Below are 23,329 nucleotides of genomic sequence, written 5' to 3'. Positions count from 1 at the left end.
AGATCAGGGACATCAAAAGCTTTATCTGAGCACTGAACGTGTTTGTGAAATCACTAATGTGTCACACAGATGTTTCTCAGAGATCTGCACGGTGGCACTTTTCTAACTTTGTCAGGTAGGCAGAAACACCATCTGATCAAGCAGCTTTTCCAGTCTGCCAAACACCTTCCCCTCACCTTCTAAAGGCATGTGTGAGAGAAAGGGAAAAGGCCAGACTTTGTGACTGGGAGTTGGGCACAACCAAAAGGGTTGTAATGACTTCCTGAGGGTGTTTTTTTAGTCACCGCTGGGACCAAAAGCTTGTACATGAGGTTTGTCATCTACACTTCACAAGGACTAGCACTGCATTTGCAGAATAATAAAGAAGTGCAGTGACCCGCGGGAGGGAGCATGCTCCATCCCATCTGAGGTGGTCAGTGTCGCTCTGGCACGGTCCTCCAGTACAGGGCCCCAGACATTTTCCTGTCTCCTTTTCTGGCATGTGGCATCTTGTGTTCACGTCATGGTCCAAATCTATTGCTAATGCTTCTTTCCAGTGGGAAGGATGATGGGGTGGAGGAAAGCATTCTCACCTCCCTCTCTCCCCTTACAGAGACTTTCTGGAAGTTTCTTACACCAATTTCAATCATAACTGGAGCCTATTTAGCCAGAATTTAGTCCCATGGCTGTGTCTAATTACAAAGTGGGGTAGGAATATAGTCCTTACTACAGCTAAAATGTAGGACCTTTGTGGCCAGGGCAAATTAGCTCTCTCTGAACTCATCTTTCAGGACTCAGATCAAAGTGGCTGTGTATTGAGAGGACAGCTTGTACACCCAGTGACCTGTCGGCCTTATTCAGTTGCTCTCTCTAATGGAAACTGCAGTTATACTACAGAAACATCCTGTTCATTTTTCGTGGTCTCTCTTCTCATCTAGAACAAAGTTCCTCGAGAGCAAGACTTACTTATCTTGCTGCTAGCTGCCATGCATACCCCCAGGGCCTTAAGGAACACAGAGGATGGGCGAATGGGGATCCTTATCAGGGGAAGTCAGTATGGTATTGTAGCTAAACATATAGCGCCAGGGATGACACAGTCTGGATAAAATCATAGACTTACCTCTGATTAACAATGTGACCATGGGCAACTTGTATAAGTTTTGACTTAATTATTTATAAAGTTAGGAGGCAGGCTGTTGGGAGAATTCAAGGAGTTAAGACATAGGAAGTGCTACTTTTTTGACTGTTGGATAGCAAATATTCAATTAGCTTTTATTTATGACTCTCAGAGTAATTATTTGTGCTTGAAATCTATCAAGTCCAGAGAAAGTAACCTGGGAGAGGAATCTGATTGATGGGCAGGGGTGGATTAGACAAAGAAGAGGGTAAGGGGAGGAAGAGCACAGAGAGAGGGAACCAGATACACAGTGGTCTCAGGGCAGGAGGAAATATGCTGTGAAAATTAGGAAAAAAGCCAAGGTGCTCAGAGTAAAGGGGGAAACAGTACAAACGGAGCCTGGATGGGAGGAAGGGTTAGAACACGCAGGGTTTCCAGATTCTGAACTTTATTCCAAGTTCAAAAGGCAGCTACTGAGGGCTCCAAGCAGTGGAGTACATAGCCTGGGTTGCAATGTGTAAAGATCCTTGCTTCAAGCAGGAGTGGTTATTTCCTCAGAGTAGAACTTGTATTCTAATCCAAGCTTGCTCCTCACATCTGGGTAGGGAGAGGACTGAGGAGCAGTCCAGGCTAGGCTGCCTATTTCTGATACCCTTGATGTAACTGAAACATTTAAATATTTAAAAATTATAAAGGAAAACTCACAAAATGTTAAACTATGTATCTTTTAGACATTCCCTTGTCAAACATACTTTCATAATTAATGAAAGTGAGAACAATATCAAAGATAGTTGAATGTAGTTATTTTTTTCCATGCCTAGCTATTCTACTGGTGGGCCAGGAATACCTGAGAAAATAATAAAGATATAGATAATCCATAAATGCTATAGATTATGTATATTCCATAAAATTTATTTTTCTTGTCTTCAATAAGAAATTTTCTTCTATACAATTTAGATTCTGTTGAAAATAATGTTTTAAAGGATTAAAACATAAAATGCATTTTATTCAAATAGAGAACATTCCAATGTGTTTAATGAGTGTATACCAAAGTAGATGTAAGTAAAGATGTACATGGTCTCAAAAGATCTGTCTTCTAAAATATTCAGAATTAACTATGAAAGCCAGAGGAATTAGTCAAGAAAAAGAAATAAAATGCATTCAAATTGGAAAGGAAGAAGTAAAATTATCTGTATTCACAGATGACATGATCTTATTGTAGAAAGTCCTAAAAACTCCCAAAAACAACTATTAGAACTGTCAGATGAATTCAACAAAGTTGAAAAGTATAAATCATCACACAAGAATTATTTCCATTTCTGCACACTACAAAAAACATCTGAAAAGGAAATTAAGGAAAATATTCCAATTATCATGTGTCTTAGTTATATTTTACTCATTGCTAAGACAAAATACCTGAAGCCCAAGTTGGGAAAGGAAAGGTTTATTTTTTATAGATTTTGGAGGTTTTAGTCTACACTCAGTTGACTCCAAGGCAGGCGGGCATGGCTGGGCTGCAGTTTATGAAAGCTGCAAACAGCAAGTAGGAACCATCAAAGAGCAAGACACACCTTCTTCCTGCCATTACATCACATCCTGGCTCCACCCCTATGTGGGTGTAGCACTGACACCATCAATCTAAGGACTAGACAATGAACCATCACAAATGTACAATGCAAACTCATGAGGTCTGGGGGTCACAGACATACACCATGACATCATGGCATTAAGAAGAAAAGGTACTTAAAAATAAACTTAACCAAAGAAGTTGAAGACTTGTGTGCCGAAAATGATAAAATAGTTCTTGAAGAAATTAAAGAAGAAACAAATAAGTAGAAATACATCATTATTCATGAATTTAAGACAATACTGTTAAGATATCAATTTTACCCAAATATATCTACAGAATTAATGATTTTCCTGTCCCAATGGTGATCTTTGTCATTTTAAACTTTTATTTTATTTTATTTGTGTGTGTGTGTGTGTGTGTGTGTGCGCGCGCGCGCGTGCGCGCATGTGTGTTACTATGGGTTCAACCAGGACTTTCATGCTGAGCTATATACCTAAAGCATATTTACTTGTTTGTTTGTTTATTTATCAAGACAGAGTCTAATTTGCTAAATTGCCCTGGCTAAGGTCAAACTTGAGGACCTTCCACGGCATCCTCACAAAGTGCAAGGATTAGAAGCTTGCACCACAATGCCTGATTCCACTGGTGCTCTTTGCAGTAAATGATAAATGCATCCTAAAATTCATACGGAATGCCAACAAATTCTAAATAGCTAAAACAGTCTTGAAAAAGAGCAAAGCTGGCAGTCTCACATTTCCTGATTTCAAACATTACGGTAAAGCTATGAAGATCAAAATAGTATCACCATACTATAAAGACAGAGATAGATTAATGGAGAGAGACTAGAAATCCCTCCAATTAATCTCACACATATATAGTCAAATCATTTTTGACAAAGGTGCTGAGACCACATATGGAGAAAAAGATAGGCTTTTCAGTGAATGTTGTTGAGAGAACTGGCATCCACTTGCAAAAGAGTTAAGCTAGACTACTGTAGAGTTGGAAATAAAGTTAGATCATCTACAAACATTAATTTAAAATAGACCAAAAAGTCCTCCAACAACAACAACAACAGTAACACCAAATATAAAAAATGAGAAAATGACTTGAGTTTGACATTTTTCCAAAGGAGATATGCCAACAGGCCACAAGCACATGAAAATGTGCTAAATTACTCCATCATTAGGGAAATGGAATTAGACCAGCTCTGGAGCTCGATGGTTGTAGTGGTTGCACAACCGTATAAATGTACTCAATGCCACTGAATCACACACTTAAAAATGGTAAGTTGGGTAACTCTATGTGTATTTTAAATTTTTATTTAATTTAAAAATAATTTAATAATTAACTATTAGATTAAGGGACATGTAAATTGTAATTAATGGGCATCCTGTTTTGCAATGAAAATACTCAAATAAAGCACATATTTCTTACATTTGAAAAAGTTTAAGTATTATTAAATTTATAAAATAAAACTTTTCATTTCTAGTATGACTCGTTCATCTAATTGTCAATGCAAGGTATAAATATCACCTTTCTGAATTCCTAATATCAACAGATTCAAACTTATAAAGAATACAAATTATTTATCACAGCAAATACTAAATAATGTAGGGCACCTCCATGTATAGCTGTTGTGAATACCAGGCTAACACATGAACACCATTGCGACCACAAGTCGGTGTGTGATGAACACCAAGAAAACGGGAAATGATACTTCATTCTACACGTTTCTATTGCTGTCATGCTCTTGGAGAGGAAAGACTTGACAACTTAATGAATTTGCCTTTTCTTCTCAAGTACTTTTGTCCCACAGATCCTCTTCCAGCTCTGAAGCAGCGTCTGTTTTCATGGCATTGGGACGCAGTCTTCTCTCAGAGGTGAGACCTGAGATGCCACCTGTCTTCTGGGTCTAAATGCCATGAGCTTGAATGTGGGTGCTGTCAGGAGCCACACTGGGTTGGCTCCTAGGGCCAGCCGTGCAACAGTGGCACCCGAGAGTCCCTTAGGACATTTATTACTGATACGTTTTTGTGATACGTGGGTCCTACCGAAAGCAGGACAGGGTCAGCCAGGGCTGCTCTTTCCTCAGCCAGAGTGTGACAGTGCTCATATCAGGGTTTTATTCAGTGAAATGGGAATGGCAGCCATTAAAGAGAATGTATTCATACAGTGGAGACTAGATGGGCTGCTATCCAGAGAACTTATGTTTGTCTAGGGATGATATTTGGATGTGAATTTTTAAGATTTCAATCATATTTTATCAGTTCTGTGAAAAAGTTACTTATGAGCTGTGTGCTTCAGTTTTCTCATAGCTAAAATGAGTATTAAAATAGGACTCATCTCATTGGATTCACTGAGAAAATGCACGGAAGGTACCTGGTTACATAAATGGCTCCGGGCCAGTATCAGGAGTAGTGGAGACGACAGTTTGGATGGTCATGCTCAGGTAGACTCAAAAAAAAATTTAGCACAGGGAAATTTCTGGACTAAGCTAGCTGATACTTAAAACGAAAAGAAAAAAAATGTACCAGGATTTGGCTTTATCATCAAGACTTAAAGCACAGTAAAATGTTCTTTAAATCGGGGAGATATAGCAAAGCTTTGTAAGGTACCATCAAACTTGTAGATAATTGTGTGGCTGGTTGAGCAGACTCAGAATGACTGCTAGTAATATTAAAGATGTGAGCATTCTTAGGATATGTGCCAAATGTGTGAATGTTTACCTGCCAAATTTCAAGGCGACTGCAGGCTCAAATGTCCAGGGAAGAGGTCTTTGCCTGGAGATGAGTAACCAATTGATCGGAAGATCTGATTTGATGAGAGCTGAGTCCATCTGTCTCAACCTCATTAACAATTGCCTCCCACCCTTAATTGTAGAGCATCTAAGGGAAAGGAGAAAAAAAAAACACAAACTTCAAAGGTAATTTCTTTCTGCTCTCAAAGCAGTCTGGGTTTTTTCTGGTTTAACGGAGAATTGAGAAGTGAGCATGCATCATTAATTTCTATGCAGCAAACATTCTTCACTTCGAATGGCAATTAGTGATAACATTTCTATCTCATGTCATGATGAGATTTTTATGCTAATCATCACATAGCTGTAAATTAATCATTTGGGCACCATTAGAGAAGATGTATATTTCATGAGACAGATATAGATATCAAGATGTGTTTGATATTTACTCAAGGTAAATGAGAGGCATCTCAGATTATTATGGAAGGAGCATACTGAGCAAATAAGACCATGTGGCAATGTAATGTATGCAGTGTAGACGCATGAGAATTTTCAAAACAGTCTTGGTGTCATTAGTGTAATTATTGTGAGGAAGGTGGAACACTCCAGGGAACACAAACTCCAAATCACTGGCGTGCACAAACACACACACATGAGCACGTGCACTAGAACTCTTGAAAACCACATCTTCACAATGTCAAGGGCAAAATCAGCAGTCGACCTCCTTTCCCTCTAATCCTCTCTTTTCTTTGTTCCAGAACTCACCCTTTTCATATTATACAATATTTAAATGGGTTTCTCTTCTCAATTTGCACTTAAGTCTACTCAGCCAGATGAATCAGAAAAGCAACTTGACCCTAAAGTCAAATTGGAAAGCAGCTGTATGTTTAGCAAGCAGGCTACCACTTGGCTGATGCACTGTCTTCATAGCAGATGAACAGGTCCTTTTACAACCATTTATGAGAAAAAAAGAATTATATTTAAAAATGCCTATTGCTATGGTCACGCGATAACACAGGCCGGGCTGCAAGGCCACATGGTAGACCTTAGCAATTATAATGTTCAAGTAGAGTTGCTATAAGAAAAACAGACTCACAGACTTTCTCTATTTCTTTTTCTATATATATATATATATTTTTTCCAACTCCTACATACTCTTCGTACCTTCTGTACTATTAGTGCTATGGTTAACCTCAGGCCTCAGTAGCCCCCAAACCAGAAATCCTTCACATTGGCCCCCTAACTCAGTCCCTATAATCAGGAAGACATAGTCTTTTCTGCTATCATTTGGCCACACATAATTTCTTTTGGGGAGAGGGGAATCAGAGAAATAGACAACTTTGTGGGTATAGGCAAAGGGATGGAGTGAGAGCCATTTCTTCAGAGCCACTTGGAAGTAACTCTAGGTACTAACAATCCTACCCTAAACCTGCCTACCTAATTCTTTGTCAAAGGTGGGGGTAGAGAAAGGGCTGCTTTGCATTGAAACTAAGTGGGTGCTATGACCAAGGAGGCAGAAGGGGAGAGGGGGAAAGAGAAATCTTCCCAGCAGGTGGGGATTGGAGTCTGCAATACAATTTTGTGAGTTTTGTTCTGCTGTACAGCTGCCCTGAAACTTAAAAGTTTGAATGAGTTCAGAGTCGTTTGCAGTGGGCACAGAAGACAAACAGCGCTTCTTGTGGGCTCTCATCTGTGGGAATATGAAGGTGCTACTAGGGGGGCCCCCACGCCCAGTGTGTGGAGCTCAGGTGTGAGGTTACTCTTTGTTGTTCCTGAAGAAACAGGAGAAATTGGGTCCCTTAAGATGTAAAAATCCTCCTCGGAAGCAAAAAAGAGACAACCAGTTAGTGTACTACAAGCTTTTAGAACGAAATACAAAATTGGACGAAGATAATTTCCTAATTTACAATGGTTCAATTTAAGATTATTTGACTTGACAATGGTATTAAAACAAGATGCATTCTTCAGAGATGAAATTTGGACCTTCGATTTTTCCCAGGCTGATGTTAGATAGTATGGTAGTCTTTTTAGATGCCGGGCAGTGGCAGTCTATCAGCCACAAGATCAGGAGGATAAATGGACAATGCCTAGAACGTTATTGCTAAGCTAAGTGGCATTTGTTCACTTAGGTGTATTGAATGAATTTTCAACTCATATTTTTGATTTAAAATGAATGAGTTCATTCGGATGTAATCTCTCTCTCTCTCTCTCTCTCTCTCTGTCTCTGTCTCTGTCTCTCTGCCTCTCTCTCTCTCTCTCTCTCTCTCTCTCTCTCTCTCTCTTCCCTTCTCTTTCTGTTTTTGCAGTACTGGCTGGAAGCTAGGGCCTTCATACTGAGCTACACCCCCTTCCCCCATTTTTTTTCTTTGAGACAAGTTTTTGCTAAGTTGTCAAATCAGCCAGAGTGGGCTCAAACTTGTATTTCCCCTGTTCAACCTCCTGCAGTACTGGCATTGTGGGCCTGGTTAGGTTTAATGGAATATAACTTTATCCTAAGTCCAGAAGCATATGTATAGTTTTTCTAGAAAGTAATACTTGAAATTAAAGAATTATTACCATATTAACCATAGAGAACTCTTGAATTCTAATATATAGATGCTATGAATTAGAAAAGGAACATAGGTGTAGGTATCAGACAAAGATTAGTAACCTGACATCAACCTCTTACTAAGTAGGAGTAATAAGAGCTACCACACAGGCTTATGTACAAAACAACTACAAATCCAAATAAAATATGTGAAACAACAATTTCTGAAATACCAGACATCAGGAAACGAAGAGCAATGGTGTCTCAGCAACAGAAGATAAATAAATGAGCCCATGATGGCCCTGATGCTTCAATAGAGTTTCTGGTTGTAGAGAGCACCATGAATTGGAGGAGAGGAATCTGCCTGCTGAGGTCAAGGTGGCTGAATGCACAAGGCACAGTCTTGCAGAGGTGAGAGCTGCCCAGGGAGAGAACACCAAGATCCACAGAAGCTCTTCCTATCTCCTCTTACGTCTTCAGTTAACTACTGACCAGTGTGCGCATTTTAGGAAACAGAGGCTAGGGGAAGACTCGCCTGGAAGGAATGGAGGGAATCATGCTAGGAACTCAAAGACAGACATGGATCTCGTTCTCCCTGCTCAGTAGAAAACCTCTGTATTCTGGAGGTATTGAGTACTTAGAAGTACTGAGCCACAGGAGTGGGGCAGAATGAGCCCCAGATTAAATATGGTGGTCATTTCATCTAGCACAGTATGGTGGACGAAGTAGGATGTGCTTTCTCAATCCAGCAGGACCCAGAAAATTACTGTCTTTTGTATTGAATTGGAAGACACCATCATATAAGCTCTATGATCAATATTAATGTCAAAGGTTTCCTTGAGTGTCTTGAGGGCTGCTGTGGTAGGAGTTATTACCTATGTGGGTCTCTGATGAATGTCTTCCAGATGACGTTTCCATTTATAGCCCCTCGTCTGCTGTTGTAAGACGGGATGGGATTATTTCCACCTGAAACACAGTGGGCAGTTCCCGTATTTCCTGCCTAAGCCTTTTCTTCCTTGAATTTTTTCCTTCTTAACTTGAACGAGGTAAATTTTTTCACCCTTTTTACTTTTAGCATTCAGAACTGTAAATTTGTCTCCATCTACCTGGATTCCATGAGTTTTGATGAGGAGATTTTTTGTGATGTTTTAATTTTAATCGTGATTTCTTCTGTGTTTTATGGATTATTTAGCAGGCATCTATTAAGTTCATTGGGTCATTTATTTTCAAAACGTAGGGATTTATTTTTAAAAAACTGATTAATGTAGTCACTGAGTAGGCCAAATTTGTTGAGCCTTTTTTCTCATTTTATTTGTCAGTGGGGTTGTTTTGTTTTTTATATCTACATCTTTGGGGGATTACTTTAGAAAACACAGCATTCACATTTAACTTAACAACACCTAAAGTCAGACAACACCTTTATTTTCTTCCAGGGCAATATAAGGACCTTAGAACAGTAATTCCAGTAGCTACCTTTCTTATTCTAGAATAGTCTTTCTTTTTCTATTCAAGTATCTACTGTTCAGTATTTTCTTTCCATCTTGTTTTCTTTTCCAATACAATACCACACAAGCATTATTGTCATATTAGTCCATACTTGTTTAAAAGTTACCACTTTTTTTAGTTGTTAATTTCTCTTAAGCTAGCACGTTGAGATGGTCAGTTAGGTGGAACTAATCAGCCCTAATCACCTACTGACATAGTACAAGCAAGAGGCAAAAATAGGCAGTCACTTACTGCTGGCCAGCCCCATCTAAAGGCTCCAGGCGTTTTATAGAGAGGGGACTCAAGGCAGAGAGGCAGCTAGAAGTGGAATGGACCAAGAGTGGGGGAAAGTATCTTCCTTTGAAGTTCAGCAGGCCTCTGGGATGGAGGTATCAGGCTAAGAACGCAGCTACACAATGAGCATGGCTGGCCAAGGCCCCCAGACCCCACCACCACCACCACCTCCTAACTCCCTGTGGAAGTTAGGAATATACCTAGATAATTGTCTTGTAACACAATAGAGATAGCCTACTATTTCTGTTGCTGTTAAAAAGTCTACGCATTGCTCCTTTAAAAAGAATCCATCTTCTCTTCAGAAATTTTCTCTTGTTTTTTGTGGCCTGTAATTTCTCCATGTGTTTTCATTCATTCTGTCTGGAATTATTAGGCTTTTTGATTCTGTGGCTTTGTGTATTTCTTGATTTCCTGAAATATTTTATTATTTCTTCAGACAAGTCTTTGGCTCATTTTTTTCTGGACACTGATTACATGCCAGACAATGTAACAATCCTTCATATTTCTTAAACTCTCATTCATATTTCATAACTTTTGTCTTTTTGTGATAAATTCTGACTATTGTCTTACTGTTACATTCCAATCAATGAATTCTCATTAAATCAGTCCATTAATGTTTTAAAAACAATTTTCTTATTTGAGTTTATATTTCTAGAAGTTCCCTCTGGACCTTGTTACAATACTTGTTCATTTTTATAATCCTTTGCTTTTTTATTTTTAATTCTTTCTTTTGCTTCCTTAAATATAATGGAAATAGTTGTACAACTTCTCAACCTAAAAATTCCAAATATCATCGATAGTATAGATTAATTCTGTTGTTTTTGGTTTGGCAATGATTAGACTGTTATGACTCTTGTTTTGTGGCTTTTTAAAATTTTTTATTGTGAATTTATATTTTTTGTAACTTTACATGTGAAAATCACCTTATACCCTCTACTTAGCATTTATTCAATCTTAGTAATTTCCCTTGAAGTCCTCAGAGATATTTTAGTTCACCATTTTACTGAGATACAATTTTATGTCTCATTTTTATAGGGGTTTTCTAGTACCCTTAATATGTCAGATAAGTTTTTTTTTTAAACAGTCCTTTTATCCCAGAAGGTCTGCAAAAATGGGATTTAAGATTTTTACATTCTTCAAAGTTTCTCAAAGGCAAAGCTGATTTAATGTCCCCTGTATGCTTCTCAGTACATGTCTTCATCTTTTAATATCTTTTACTTTTTAACCAGTTCATTCATATATTTCAGAAAGTGTTTCTCATACGCTACCTAGACATTTCAGTTATTTTCAGTATAAAATTCAGTCAGAGTACTGGTCTGGCTTTCTTGCCAAAAATCAAAGTCCCTTTTCTGATCTTCAATCCTTTTCATTATTTGTGGCACTTAAATTTAACTGTCAACTTAATTGGCTTGGAAGCAAGCTAGAGATTGGAAAAGCACGCTTCTGGGTATGTGTGGAGGGGGACGGAGGCATGATCCTGGGTACTGTGTATGGTCCTTGGCCAGTACCTCTCGGTGCCATTTCGCTGCTCTGTGAGCTAAAACGCCTTGTTTCACTGCAGCCTTCCACCATGATGCTTCTGCATCGGAGCCAGCCAATGATGGACCAAATCCTTTGAAACTGTGAGGCAAATGCACCTCTACCCTTTTAAACTATAAATGTTAGGTATTTGGTCTCAGTGTCCAGAAAGCTAAGTGATATATTAGTATACTAACAAAATCAATACTTTGTCTTCTCCTCATAGTCCAGTTACATCGCATGAGTATTAGACTTTGTGATGTGTCTCACGGCCTTTGGATGATTCATTCTGGTATCCACCCCCCCCCCCCCATGTTTCAACTTGGATTTTTATTGACCTATATTCAAATTCCCTGATTCTTTCCTCAACCTTGTCCATTCTGCTTATGTGCCCAACAAAGAAACTTTTGTCTCTGGCATTGTATTTTTTATTTTAAAATTTGAAGGTGACCCTATTTCACAGTTTTCTCTCCAGAAATGTTGCTGAAATGTTCCTGAAATGTGAGTAATCCACATTTTCTTCTGCACCCTTAGTCAGTTATGTTAAACTTTCTGTCTCATCATTGTAATTTCTGGATTGTCTCTCAGTCTGGTTCTCTTAACTGCTTTTTATTTTGAGCATGAGGGTTTTTTTCATTGTTGTTGTCTGTAGATTTTTTCCTCTGTGTTTTGCAATTTTGTATTGAATACTGGAGATTATTATGTGAGGAAGAAAAGGGGACACTGTCTGAAGAGTGGGTGATGATCAGTGGTTTTGCTCTGTAGAATCCTGTGAATAATTTTTGGCCTCTCTGAGTTTCAATTTTAACAACATGTAAATAAGTCCCAACTTCACAGAAATATATGAAACGTGTAAAACATAATATGGATTATACATTCTGGATTTTTTTTCACATATGAGGATATCTTTCCTCCTAACTTAAAACCTGTAGATTTCATTTAAAAATCTCATATAATATAAAAACATACAAATTACAAAGCCAAGTGCCTGTATATATTCAGTTGAGCATCACTCCCTCAATAAATAACATAAACCACACAATTGATCTCATTATATTAAATATTTATAAATGAGCACACAAAAAGAGGTCTTCTACTGTTTATTTTTTAAGTACAAACAATACTTTGAAAAGGCAGTATAAAGAAATGCTCTTGTGATATCTACCATGTATTGATTCTATGTAGTAACAGGAATCATCTTTTAATCTAGAAACAATTTAGAAAGTATCAAGAAAGGAAAAAGAAAGTATGCAAAAGATTTGTGCTTTGAATCTGAATTGGATAAACTGCTATGTGAAGAGGAGTTTCCCGGAGCTGCAGATCCCGGGTTCCCGGCCAGGGAGGATAAAAATGCCTCCTTGCTTGCTCTTCTCAGGACCTGGGCAGCATCTCCTCCATGTCTGCAACGACGTAAGACACAACGGTCCAAAGAGCAGCAGCGATGTTCATCTGCTTTGGATCGATGGCAGTCATGGTGTCCCCGTGCGAGTGGTGGAAGTGGAAATATTTATATAGGTCATCATCGCAGAGACTGGCACCTGCAGAGAGAAAAGGAGACCTCTGGGTGGCGTCTGTGCCAGGCCCTGGTCAGAAAGCGCTGCGCCCCTCGTCCCTTCCCTCTGGCCTACTCCTAACCTACCAGCAGCACTGGCCAAACAATGGCTTTGCTAGGCTCTCTTGCAGCGAGAAATGGTCACACAACAACGCAGTGCCTATGAGGATGGGGCAGGCTGTGGGCCAGCTCTAGGAAAGCCTTTGCTTTGCTGACGATGACCTAGGGGAATGTCCCTACCGCTGCATTAAAGGTAGATGGAAAGTTACAAGAGACAAAAAAATCCCAACACTAAAACCGATGAAAAGACAGAGGAGCCTGGGTTTAGAAACGCTGCTAACTACTGAACAGATTCAGCACTGTCTACAGAAGTTCTTGCTGTATGAGGGAAACTTTTACTCGTATAAGTTACAATAGAAAAGTCCTTGTATTTATATAAAAAAAAAACAGCGCCTTTTTGTGTCTTCACATGTATCTTCGTAGTTACAAATAACGTCAGTGCTACTCCTTTGCTGAGTTTTCCTTCTCAAATCTTTCATTTACTCCCCGTCATGAAATCCCTAGCAACCTCCAAGGACACCAGCAGGAGTCTCTGCCCCACTTAAATCTATCTTCTCACTTTTACTTCTTTCAGCCCTGAATCAGAGCCTCAGGGAAACTTTCTGTCTTATTCAGCCTTGAAAACCTACTTACTGGGCCCATCTTGTGAGTTCTTCCACCATTCTTCAGCCTCCGGCGGTTTGCTTTATTGTGAAATACACCATACATACCGACATCATTGTAGCCAACATAAATGTGTATTACTAAGGGTGACAACATAACATGCACATGCATGTCCCTCATTCAGCCTGAGAAAGACACTTACTGTGCCTCCAAGCCCAATGTTTGCACTCCCCTGCCCTGTAGATTCTCCTTCTGCTGGAGGTACCCATGATCCTGTCTTGCTGGGTGTTAATTATTCCTTGTATTTCTTTGTAGTTTTATCAAGTATGCACAACTGCACACACATGCACACAACCATGACTACAGTACTGGTGGCTTTTGAACTACATATTCCACATATATTTGTTTCTGCATCTTGCTTTTATTTTCCTCAAACATATATAAGATTTATATGTTCTCATATAAGTCTTAGTAGTTTCTTTTTTTCCCCTGGATATTATCTCACTGTCTTCATCTATTTTTCCGACTACGGGAATTCAGGCTTCTCTGGCTTTCTGTTAATATGCTGCTATCAACATTCTCTAGAGCAGAATTGCTGGGTGCAGAGCAGGTGGGTGTTTGAGTCTATGTAATTTTTTTATTTTTTTTCTTTGTTTTAAATTTTATTCAAGGAGAAAAAGAGAAAAAAGCAGAAAAAGGTACAAGTTATACAGAATTTCAGAAAAAAAAAACAGTAGGAAATCACTAGTTACTGGATTACATATTGTCATCCTAGAAATATTTGTTCTAGTTACAAAATTAAAGCATATAAAGTGGACATTCAAACAGTGAGACTGCAAACAGTTCTGTTCAATGATCCAACAAAACTCAGTAATATTGTCTATCTTATACACTTAAATATACATGCAGATATAGTGTTTAGAGCACTTTCTTTTCCTCTCTTTTGTACAATGACTATTATACATTTTGGGTTTTATTACTCCCACAGTTCTTATTACTTTTTTGGAAGAGAGTAAAACCAAATGTGACATAACAGAGTTGTTCAAATCAAAAAGGTGGACATCATACATAATGTAAAAACACAATACAAGGTGATCAACAATGGTTACCATAATGCCTCCCACTATCTCAAATAGAATTACCTATATCATCAGTTATAATAAAATTGAACAAGACAGTAAAGAAAGAAACCAACAAAACCAAAACATGGGAAACATTACAGGTCTTCAAAAGTAGATAATAGTCAACCAGAATGAGCGTCATAATGAATCCCACTATCTTCACAGCTGTTGCCTAAACTTTCGAACCTGATACTATCAAGCAAAACAGAATAGAGGAATATCAGTCAAAACAAGATGGTGAGAGCAACACAGGGCTTCAAATCAAGTTAGTAGAAAATCCAAGTGGGTTACTATAATATATCCTGCTATTTTTTATTTATTTTTCCCTTAATTAAAAGGATAAAAATAAAAAAGTAAATAATAAGATGGAGATTGAGATAAAAGAGGGCATAACAATAAAACAGCGCAGATCAAAACATACCATTTAAGCAAAATAGTGTTTCACCACAAGATAATCCCAACATAAAAGTAGTTACCACATTGTCTCTTTCCTTGAAATCTTTGAGTATGGCTTCGTATACTGTAGCATCAAATATATCAAAACAATGTAAAACCATTCAAGAGAATGACAGTATCACAGGGTATTTAGAATCAACTAACAGAAAATGAACAATGGTTTCTGTATAATCTCCTTGTCTATAAAAGTTTTTGTTTATACTATTACATATAATAAAATCCAATAAGATACAACATGTTAAGACCTATGGAGACAGAAGAACAAAAGCTTGATGGGACTTCAAAGCAAGATGATATTAAATCAGCATTTCCTATTATGACATCATTTTCTCCAAAATAGCTGTTCCTATCATACAGTCTTCTCTGCTTCATTTCTGTTAAGCTCTTTTTCTGTCATTAGTTGTCAGTTTGTTTTCTTCATTTTGTTTTCTGCTCCATTCATTGTGGCCTCTCTGCCACTATTTCTGGAATCTTCATATTTTTCTTTTTTAGAATATCCTGCAGTATTCTCTGTAGAGTTGAATTGGTGGTTGCATATTCCCCTAGTTCCTCTTTATCCTGGAAGCACCTTGTTTTCCCATCAATTTCCAGGGATAGTTGTGCAGGATATTTCAATCTTGGCTGGAGGTTATTATCTTTCAAAGCTTGAATTATTTCCCCCCACACTCTCTGTGATTTGATGGTTTGTGCCGAGAAGTCTGCTGTAATTCTGATGAATGTTCCCTTGTAAGTGATCTGTTTCTTGTCTCTGACGGCTTTTAATATTCTGTTCTTATATTGGACTTCTGGTATTTTAGTTATTATATGCCTGAGTGTAGCTCTGTTTGGGTTGTAGGTGGCTGGGGTCCTGTATGCTTCATACATCTGAGTATCTTTACCTTTTGCTAAATTAGGAAAATTCTCCTGGATCATTTCTGTGAGTAGCTTTTGTAGTTCATTTGTTTGTGTCCCTACCTCTTCTTTTATGTTCTTAATTCTTAAGTTATAGATCCTCTTATCATCTTCTAGTCTTTGTATTATTGTTGTTTGTTTCTTTGTTATTTTTAAGAAGTTTTTCATTTCATGCTCCCATATTACAAGTCTGCTCTCCAGTTCACATAATCTATCCTTAGTTTCTTTCAAGCTGTTATGCCAGTTTTCGATAGAGTTTTTAGTTTCTTGGTAATCTCTTTGAACCGCTTCATGTATTCTATGTTTTCTCTGTTTTCTCCATCAAACAATTCTCCCCTTTTTATCTGTTCTTCCATTCCACCATCTGTTTTTTCTTGGGTGGTGCTTAGCATTTCTCTAACTATTCTGCTTATGTCTATCTTCAGGTCATTAATAACTTCATTCCTGAACTTGTCTATGAGGCTCTGGAGATAGCACTTTATGTCTATTGGTGCCGTGTCTGCTATTGCCTGTTTCTCAGGGTTGGGGGCCGAGGAGCCTTTCTTGTTGCTCCCTCTTCCCATATTCTTTGTTCCTTATATACAAGCGTATATAGGAGGCCCAGCTTCCTTCCCTGTCAACCACAGTCTGTTTGAATTGCTCTGGCTAGGTGTTCCCGCCCACCACAGCACACCAGGGAGTTACTGACTGGGCAGCCTATGTGGGGCCCGCCCCTCCAGGTCAACCTACCGAAGGCTTAGCCGCTGGGACCTGGGTTGTGCTAGCCTACTGGGTCTCAGCCAGCAGTGTCATGTAGGCTAGGCACTGCTCACCAATCCCGCCTGAGAGAGGGATATGTGACTGAAGTCACTACAGCGCCCTGTTCCGACAAGTCTGCCCGGTCCCAGAATGTCCTCTGTTGGAGCCTCCTAGATTGTGGAAGAGTCCCAGTTTCCCTCACTCACCGCAGGTTGATGCATGGCTCCCCACCCGTCCAGCTCTCAACTCGGTTCACTGATTCCTGTTCTCAGAGCTTTCGCGCATCTCTCTCCTGCCGAGCCTGCAGACGCTACAGCAGCGGCAGGAAACCCAAATCACGGCTTCCAATGGCGCGGGCTCCAGCTTCCACGCTAAGGCTGTATCTGTTCCTGTTATAGCACCAGGATTGCATTCCCAGTTGGTTTCTCTCAGCCCAATTCGTTCTTGGGTCAGCAGGGCATATCTCCTCTCATGCTTAGGATTCCTCACTCTGCACCATTCCTGGATTCTAAGCTGGGTCTCTCAGAGAGCCTTTGTAGCTGCTGCTATCTGTCCACCATGTTCTCCTGGAACTTGAATCTATGTAATTTTAAAATCCTCCCTTTTTTGGCGTGCGCCTCTGCTGTCAGGACATGAGTCTTCCTCTTGCTTCACATCCTCTCTAGCACTTGGTGGTGCCAAAGAAATTTTTGCTAATCTGGTAAATGTAAATATTACCTCACTATTATTTTACAAATTATTAATGAGATTAAGTTTGTACTCTTAAATCAATTTTTTGGTGTTTTTTCTCTTTTGCGAAGTGCCTGTTCAGACTGTTGCCCAATTTTCAATTGATTTGTGTGCCTGCTGCTTATTGATTTGTGTGGGTTCTTGATATGTGTTTGATATTAATTATCTATTGGCACCAAAATATATACATATATTTGGCCAATTTGTGGCTCATCATTTTTTCACTTAGTGTATTTTTTGATGAACATATGTTTTTGTTTCATTGTAGTTGAATTTATGAATTGTTTCCTTTATGATTTGTTCTTTACATGTTGAGAAATGCTTCTCTCCATTCACATCATAAAGATACTCTCCTATGTTCCATTCTGAAAATTATAAAGTTTTCAAGGTTCCCATTCTCCTAGAATTAGAACTGATTTTTGCATAGGATGTGTTTGTCTTATTCCTCAGTCATTTAGAAACATTTACTAACCAATACATCCTCTTTTCCCACTAATCTGCAGCATCAATTTTGCCACATATGTAGCTCCTTATTCCTGAATGCTTCTTTGGGGCTGGTTCTGGTCCAGTGGTCCGTTTGCTGGTCCTTGTGGTACCGCAGCACTGTCTCCGTTGCTGGTGCTTTCCAGTGCTGGATGCCTGGCAGGGCAAGTTGCCCCTCTCCCACCTCCATCAGGAGAGATCTGCCCCTCCGTCAGCATCGGATCTTCCAGATAAATTTCATGAGTCTGCAAAGAAATGTTTTTGTTGTTTGGCCAGAATTGCGTTAATCTATATATCAACTTAGGGAGAATATTATCCTTTTTTCAGGATATTGTAACCTTATCCATGAAATGCTGTGTTGATGTGTTTCTCTTTATTTACGTTTCCTTTCGTAACCTTTGAAATTTCGTAGAACAGTCTTGCCTGCCTTTTGGTAGTTTTCTTTCCTTCATAACTTATACCTTCTGGCGTTATTGTAAATTATTAAGTTTTTAAAAATTTGCCCTTTCTGAGCCATATCCAAACCTCTCTCTGTGAGTCAGTGCCATTCTCGACTGCAGGGGGAGAGAACTAGCTGAACCCTGCCTGGAAACCAGCGCCATGCACAGGCCACTGCCAGAGTGGGGACAGCCAGACGCAAACTTCTCTCCCTGAGTCAGCGCTGTTCATGGACTGCAGAGGGAGAGAAGACCTCACCAGGAAGGGATCCCCACCTGGAAACCACATCATTTTCATTGTTTTGTTGGGTTGGGTTTTATTCTCTTTTGCTTTGAGTATGTTAAATCTGTTGGTGCGAGCAGCTATTTATAAGATAACAAGACATATCATGGCAGCCATTTTGCATTTACTATTGGCTTATTTTGAAGACCTTTATTGCATTCATTGTTTTTGTTTTTATTGTTTCTGCTCTATTCTGTTCTGCTCGATTCTAACTATGTCCAAAGGTATCAGCAGCTATTTTGAAGACAACAAAAAGCAGTATGGTAACTGTTGTTGATTCTGTAAGGTTTTGAAGCCCTTTATCACTTATACTGGTTTATTTTATTTTATTTTGCTTGGTTTTATTTTTTTTAAATAAAAATAAATAAATAAGTAAATCTGCCCTTTCTGTTTGTGACTATCCAGTTTTAGTATAGGACACATCTGATTCCTAAAATGGAGTTCTTTCTTTGTCTACATTCTAGAATAGCTTATGCAAGGCTAGAATTATTTCTTGGTTAATTTCTAGATGTTTTACAAGCCACCCAAGTCTAATGTTTACTTTATTGGTAGCAATTTTAACTAATGGTTCAGTCTCTCTCATTGGGCTATTTAGAGTTTTTAGATCTTCAAAATTAACTTTAGAGATTAAATTTGGTTAGAAATTTGTGAGTTTTATTCAAAATAATCAGGAAAAAGTTGTGAATAGTATCTATGTTTTTGCTAATGACTGCCACATCTACAGTGATGTCACATTTTTATTCCTGGCATGGTTATTAATGTCTTTTCATCATAAACTTTTCATTTTTATTGGTCTCTTGGGGGAGATGATAACTTTGGGTTTTTTTTGGATACTTTTAATTATGTAGTAGTTTTTCATTCATTGATTTGTGCTCTTAGATTATCTCCCTTCTTTCTTTGGGCTTCCTTTTTGTCCTTAATTTTGTAAGTTGAACGCTCAGTTTATTACTTTGCACAATTCCTCTGTCTCTAGCATCAGCAGTAGGACTACACTCTTCTCTCTAACACTGCTTTAGCTTTCCCCTCATGCGGATTAGCACATTCATAATTACTCAGCGCTGCAGAGTTATTAGTCTCTAGGTTGAAGCTTTCCTTTAACTCATGAGTTAACATGCTCTTTAATTTTAAAAATTATGTTTTGTTATTTTTTACCATTAGTTTATTTTTAATTTAATTGTTAGGGGTTTTCTGTTTCAGATTCTTTGACTTTTGTTGAGATTTGCTCTGTGGCCTATTATGTGTTTCCATAAATAGTCCATGTCTACTAAGTGAGAAGAATGGGCACTTGGTGTTGTGTATGTGTCCATTAGATCAAGCTTGTTAATTGTGTTCTTCAAACCTTTTATCTCCTCATTACCTTACCATCTGTCTGATTTATCAATTTTTGGAGAAAAGTGTGAAAATTTCCTTCTTTGATTTTAGATGTTTCTCTTTCTTCTAGTTACAATAATTTCTTTCTTTTTTGTAAGTCATGGTTATGCTATTAGTGGTATATAAATTCAGAATTCTCTCCTCCTGATAAACTCTATTAATCTGTAGACATCATTTTCACATGTAAAATACCTTTTATATTTAAGTTTATCTTTTCCTACAATTTGATATAACCACACCACACCTGCTTCCTTCTGTGGTGTTACTATAAAATCCCTCTCCCTCTCTCATTGTTTTTTCAAGGGCTCTCTTATGAATACTTTGTAGTTGAGTTTTTAAAATCTAACAGTCTTTTATTTTTAGCTGGAGGGTATAATTCATTTATGCAGATTGTAATTCTTGTTGACTCATGTATTCTTAGTTTTGGCTCTTTGTTGATCATGTGTTCTGAGTTTCTTCCTCCTTCCTTTTTCCTTTCCTTCGTTTCTTTTCATACCATCTTCCTCCCAAGTCTACTAGTTTGGAGGTTAAATAGTTTGTTTCAACTTTTTCAATGGTGAACTTGGAAATTGTAGGTTACATATTTATCTAAACAAAGCTAAAGTTAATCTGTATTTTAGACAAGGCACCAGTGGTCCCACATCCTGCACCTATCCCAGATGAACTCACTGTTTTAACTCATGTTCTAGGCCAGTGGGAGCTGAGGTATAAATGCTGGCTTCCAGAATTTTCTTATTTCTCTAGATTCTCTCTTTACCCTTTCTTAACTCTGAGAAAGTCTCTTACTTTGATCCTGCTAAGTCACATATTATAAAAAGACAACTGTTATTTCATCCAATAGTTGTTCTGGGGAGGAAGAAGGATGTCTCTATGAACTTCCAGTAACCACACTGCTGGGGTTTTCTTCTCCCATTTCCTGTCCTGTACATTGGACACGATCATTGCTCCTGAGACCTCTACTACCTCAAGATGTTGCCCGGATTTTCTCCACATTAAGTTTATAAAGCTTCATGCAAACACTTCCCCTTAATTATCCCCCCCGCCAAGCCTTTGTTCTGGGGTGGAGTCTGGGTTTCTCTTTGACACATTTGTACATGCTGAGTTCAGCTATAGTACTATTTAACACAACATAAGCTATGAGGCAAAAAAAAAAATGTAGTACAGAATGCTCAACTAATTATACTTGACAATGGTACCCATACCTGTTGGTAAATATCCAAAATAGGGTATGTTGACAACATTAAACCTTTCACCCAGGTTTAGAAGGCTTTTTCCTGTGCAATAATTTTTTTTCTTAAACTAGTAAAATATGTCTTCTTTTAGTCCAGTAGCTTAGAAAAGGTGGGATCGCATCCTCCAGTCCAATAACATAAAAGCATCAGTGGGTGGGTGGGCATTTAACACCTCAGTGTTCTAAAGGGTCAGTCCAATTCAACTGTTGAGTTACTGTAATATTCTTAGCAGTTAGTTGAGGCTGGAGGCAGACATATAAGTACACAGACACAATTTCTGCTCTCAAAAGTTAATTCCAAAGTGGGAGCACAGAAACTGTGTACACAAGAAATGCTGACATGGTCAGAGTTTTCTGTGTGCTACAAGAAATGGACAAAGAAATGGTGGAGAGCTGATGTCACTGACTTTTCTGACCTCCAGACTAGGTTTTGTGCTGTATGCTGCCTGTGCTGTCTTTTGCCATAAGCATACCATTCTCGGTTAGAACTGTTTGTACACTTGGTATATTATAAACTCCTTGAAGGTAGGGCTTCTGTTTTGTTCCCCATCTGTTATCAATACCTAGCATCAAATAGAAGATGAAAATACATTTTCTGACTGAGTAAAAATCAATTTTATGACCAAACTAGGCCTAGAGGATGCTGCGTCAGTCAGAGTCCTTATAGAGGACGTCCAAGAAAGTAATTTGGAGAAAGGATTATTCATAAAGAATAGTCAGGGTTAAATAAAGGCAATAAAGGATGCAGAGACACCCTATAGCAAAAATAGAGAGCCATTAACAACACCCATAATGGCCTAAAAGTATATATATATGGGGGAGTGAATGGGGCCTTCATGCAATTATTGCAGGCCAGGGAAAACAGCTATAGCTACAGTATAGCAGGTAGACAGAAGAGCTATGGTTATTTGTAGAAGTCAAGGATTTTGCCTCTGGCTGGTGCTTCCCTATATCCTTTTGGATCCCCCTTGGCCAAATCTAAGCATAAGCCAGAGGCCAAGGGAACTTGTTCATGTAGTTCACCTCCAGGTGCACATGGAGTAGAGACAGGTAAGGAATGACACATCATGGTTAAGAAGAACATTGTAACACATTGTGGTGAGACAGAATATCAGGCACAAATACTTAGGGATGTCAATTGACAGATGGGCCCAGGAATTCCAGGTGAATACAATGTGTGAGGCTCCCAATCTGGGTGATGTGCGGACACCTCAGGCTATTTAATGGCAGACTACTGGCAACCAACTCTGAAAGGTGAAGCTGCAAGGCTGAATCAGTCCTTAAACGTGAAGCTCTGGACAGAGCTTGGGGAAGGAAGATGGGGCAACCACAGCTGCACCTTAGGGAGGTGCTCCAGGAACACAAGGAGGAGGGTGGCATGGGTCACCTTAGAGGTAAGGAGACTATTGGACAAGAGGTATAGTTGCAGGATAGGTGACCAGGATCAGGTGGTGACATCTCAGCTTCTGAAATTCACAGAAAGGCATGTTGATGAACATAATCACATTTTTCCGTGAAAAGACCAGAAGTTCATTTTAAAACCAGAAGTTTCTTTATGCCATGAGTTCATAGCACACTCACAAAAGAAAAAATCTGTGTGTGTAGCCAGAGGCATTTTAACAGAAAGCGTGACATTTCAGAATTAGTTGAAGCTGGTAGAGAGCACACACTTTCTAGACTCCAGAGAGCATCAAGTGAATGTCAGATTCATAAACAAATTAAGGACAGAGTCAAGAGATTCAGAGAATGGAAGTCACTGGTGGAACATGGAGGATGCACAGGAATCTTGGATCTGAGAAACAAGGAAGGGACATTTAATCCCAGCAGGGTGTGGCTCATGTGAGGCTGTTTTCCTTCCATTCAGAGCTTCTTAAAGACATTACACAGTGACCAACAGAAAAGGACTCCAAATTCCATACTGAAAAACTAGAAGCAAAAAGTATTTGTGTATGTCCTCTGTAGGCCTCCAGAATTCCCCTTCTGTCTCAGGCTGAAGGAATTTGACTGCCAGATAGGTGGGCGTTTGGCCACCTCCCTTTAGAATCACGGTCTTAAGGAAAGGCATTTCCTCAGAGAGCATCCAAGTTCCCATGGAAATTCTGCAGAACTAAGCCATCACAGAAGACTTGCAGCCCCCAGTGAGGACCCTG

At 38.8% G+C, this 23,329-nt stretch overlaps 1 protein-coding gene across 1 annotated transcript in view; it reads right to left on the bottom strand.

The window, feature by feature from the left end:
• Positions 1-12,311: 12,311 nt before the first annotated feature.
• Positions 12,312-23,329, bottom strand: part of Cpq (carboxypeptidase Q) — a 360,271-nt gene continuing 349,253 nt past the window's right edge. The window contains exon 7 of the mRNA XM_003479901.5: positions 12,312-12,762. Within this exon, the coding sequence (XP_003479949.1) occupies positions 12,596-12,762 (167 nt within the window). The 3' untranslated portion in view covers positions 12,312-12,595. The remainder of the gene's footprint in view (positions 12,763-23,329) is intronic.

This window comes from Cavia porcellus, unplaced genomic scaffold, assembly GCF_034190915.1.
Source record: "Cavia porcellus strain 051 isolate PalLab524CR breed Dunkin Hartley unplaced genomic scaffold, mCavPor4.1 scaffold_10, whole genome shotgun sequence".
In the NCBI taxonomy this organism is placed as follows: domain Eukaryota; kingdom Metazoa; phylum Chordata; class Mammalia; order Rodentia; family Caviidae; genus Cavia; species Cavia porcellus.
Note: the sequence above shows the minus strand (reverse complement) of the source record. Positions and strands in the feature narration are given on the sequence as shown.